The sequence below is a fragment of the Tupaia chinensis genome, unplaced genomic scaffold (assembly GCF_000334495.1).
Source record: "Tupaia chinensis unplaced genomic scaffold, TupChi_1.0 Scaffold000625_1, whole genome shotgun sequence".
Lineage (NCBI taxonomy): Eukaryota > Metazoa > Chordata > Mammalia > Scandentia > Tupaiidae > Tupaia > Tupaia belangeri.
The window spans coordinates 426,211-429,327 of NW_006160145.1; the positions used below are offsets into that span (position 1 = coordinate 426,211).

Sequence of the window (3,117 nt, forward strand, 5' to 3'; positions counted from 1 at the left end):
TTTCCTCCATTCTCCTCTCAGGACCTCGGACATGTACACACACATGCGCTTGGCGTGAGTTTTAGGCTACCAGGTTCAGGACTCAAACCATAGTCACTATATGGGAGTCCAGCGATGTAACCATTACACCATCTGCTGGTCCTGATTTTTTGCATTTCATTTTAGACAACATAAAGTTTCTTCAGATGGCTTTTTACAAGTAGAGTTTTAAGATTGAATTAAAGGAAATTGTTGCTCCGCAACAAAATAAGAATGTCAGAACTGTTTAAGACTTTGATTTTATGAAGTCTGTCTAGAACTTTAAGATAAACCCCAGAAATATAAAGTGGTAGAGAAATCAACCATGATTTTTTTTTTTTGAGAAGTTTTTGTTGTAGGGCCTGTGCATTCCCCCAGGAATCGCCCCCCAAGGGGATGGCCACCCCGCAATCCCGTCTCCTCCATTCTCCCCTCGGGATCTTGGGCACGCACGCACACGCGCCCGTCGTGAGTTTTAAGCCACCGGGTCCAGGACGTGAACCACGGTCGACTACGTGAGAGTCCAGCGACATAGCCATTACACCAACTGCTTGTCCCAACATTGATTTTTTTTTTAAACATCTGCGCTGAAAAGTATAAACTGTAATAACTCTTGTGTCTGCGGTTGGTGAAACATCAACCTTATCCACTGACATTTCTGTTAGTACAGATATACTGGTCTCCTCGCAGTATTACATTAACTGAGCATCTTGCTTTATCTTTTTTTCATTTAACATAGTATTGTTCATGAAAAGAATTATCGTAAAATGAATTTTGGTAATTACATAATTCATTGGATGTCTTTTAGTCATTCCCCTCTTTTTTTTTTTTTTTTTTTTTGAGAGTTTTTTGCTATAGGGTGTGTGCACTTAACCAGTCAGAGAGAGAGAGACAGAAAGCGAGAAATCACCCCCCAGGGGAGATGGTCACGCCACAATCCCTTCTCCTCCGTTCTCCTCTTGGGATCTTGGGCACACACACACACGCGCCTGGCGTGAGTTTAAGCCACTGGGTCCGGGACGCGAACCGTGGTTGACTACATGGGAGTCCAGCGACATAGCCATTATGCAAACTGCTGGTTCCAATCATTCCCCTCTTAATTGCATGGAGTAATAAGCATTTATCTAAAAATGAAAAGCATTTACAGCTTTCCTTGTACAGAGTAAACACTAGACTATGTATAATTCATGTTTGGGGTCAAGACGGTAACTTTTGTTTCTTAATTATTAAGGTTGAATGTGCAGAATTTCTGTTATACTGTCTTTTGCCAATTCAGTGTTATGTAATGAAAGGACTGGTTTGGAGGCAAGTGTAGAAGGATTGGGAGTTTTGTTGATTCTTCACACTGAATTATCTGAAGGACAGCACTTAGGATCTTTTTAAATTTTTTAAAGGAAAAAATCAAACTCTGAAATGTATTGTTCTAATAAAAAGTCTAAATGTATAGTATTTGGGCCAGCTCCATAGCACAGTGGTTACCATCCCACAAGACAAACATGGTTCGAATTTCCAGCCTGGTCAGCCGAAACTTGCTAGTCGGATGTGTGGTCTCCTAGATCCAGCGACTGGAGGAGGGGAAGAAGCACAGTGCAGCCGACCCTGGGGAGGGTGCGCCTGTTTCTTCTCTTCCTCTCTCTCTCGCATTCTTGCATACATTGTCATACATAAGGAGAGAAGAAAAGGAAAAAGATGGCATTGGAATCTACGGTAGTCCACAATTGGCTAGCTTATGTAATGAATGGACTGCTTTCACATCGTGTACTGTGAGACAAAATTAAGCTGTGCTTACTAACTTCCTAGAATTGCTTAATTTCATAAATATATTTCCTTCACCTTCTTCACAATGCTAATTGGAATAGGTACATTTTTATGTTTAAGTAAACGTAACACTGTTTGAGAATTCAAGGATATTCGTCATAGTTTCTTTAAAGCATGACATAGGCACAGGCTGGGGCCAGTCAGGAATGAAGTTGGCACATTAACACATTGATTTGTTTTTTTCTACTTAAAATTAGAGTCGTTCTTCTCCCTTCCCCATCTCACAAATCGAATGGGGTGGAAGGGGTAGAGAAGAAATAGGGTGAGAAGAGAGATGTCTAACATCTGGAGAAAGTTCCAGAATGAGGCTAAGCTCTTCGCCCAGGAACAATGTTGAGTAAACTGGAACACGTGTGTTAGTCTTTAAATGGCCTTTCATTTCTGCTTATCTTCCAGCATAAAGATGCCTATCAGGTGATACTGGACGGTGTGAAAGGTGGTACCAAGGAGAAACGGTTAGCAGCTCAGTTCATTCCAAAGTTCTTCAAGCACTTTCCAGAATTGGCAGATTCTGCGATCAACGCACAGTTGGACCTCTGTGAGGATGAAGACGTGTCAGTAAGTTCATGAACAGTGCGTTCCCGTGGCTCTCGGCCGTTGGTGTGAGCGGCTGAAGTGCCACACAGCAGTCCCATCAGTGTGCACAGAGGCGCTGCCTTGGAGAGGGTGCATTCCTTCTGCCTGGTGTGAAAAAGACAAACAATCGCAAAACACTTTGTTTTGCTCGCCTGTTACCCGCTGTTAAGAACAGGTTGTGACACATCCTTTTTATACAATAGATTATAACACATTGAGCATCTGGAAGTAGACCTAATTTTCGATTGATTTACACTTGCCCAAATTGTATATTTAAGATGTTAAGTGTTACATCATGAAATATAGTTTCATTATTCTTTTATATGTTGCATGGCAAAAATATAATTGGCCTGCCTAGTAATTGTATATGATTACTAGAAAAAGAAGTAGTTTTTCCTTGGAACAGAGTGAACCATTAACACTTCTAATTGCTGATAACAGGTTTCTAAGAATTTTCAGCTATTAGCTCTTAGCTTTTCAAATGAAGTAGTGAATCGCCAACATACAAAATGTGTGGGGGTGTGTGTGCATATATATATATAATTTTTTTTTCAGTGTAAAACCTAGTGAGCCAAGATCAGTGTTTGGAATTAAGTACATGGAATATATCCAAAAATGCTGTATTTGGTAGTTAATACTGAAAAATCTAAAATAAACAGTTACTGGGTATAACATTTCTACAGTAGCCATTCTTTTTTTTTTTCT

General features: G+C 40.4%; 1 protein-coding gene across 1 annotated transcript in view; it reads left to right on the top strand.

Moving 5' to 3' along the window:
- API5 (apoptosis inhibitor 5) overlaps positions 1–3,117 on the top strand; it is a gene marked incomplete in the record, with an annotated part of 38,150 nt that overhangs the window by 4,283 nt on the left and 30,750 nt on the right. The window contains 1 exon segment of the mRNA XM_014591843.2: positions 2,233–2,394. Coding sequence (XP_014447329.1) covers positions 2,233–2,394 — 162 coding nt within the window.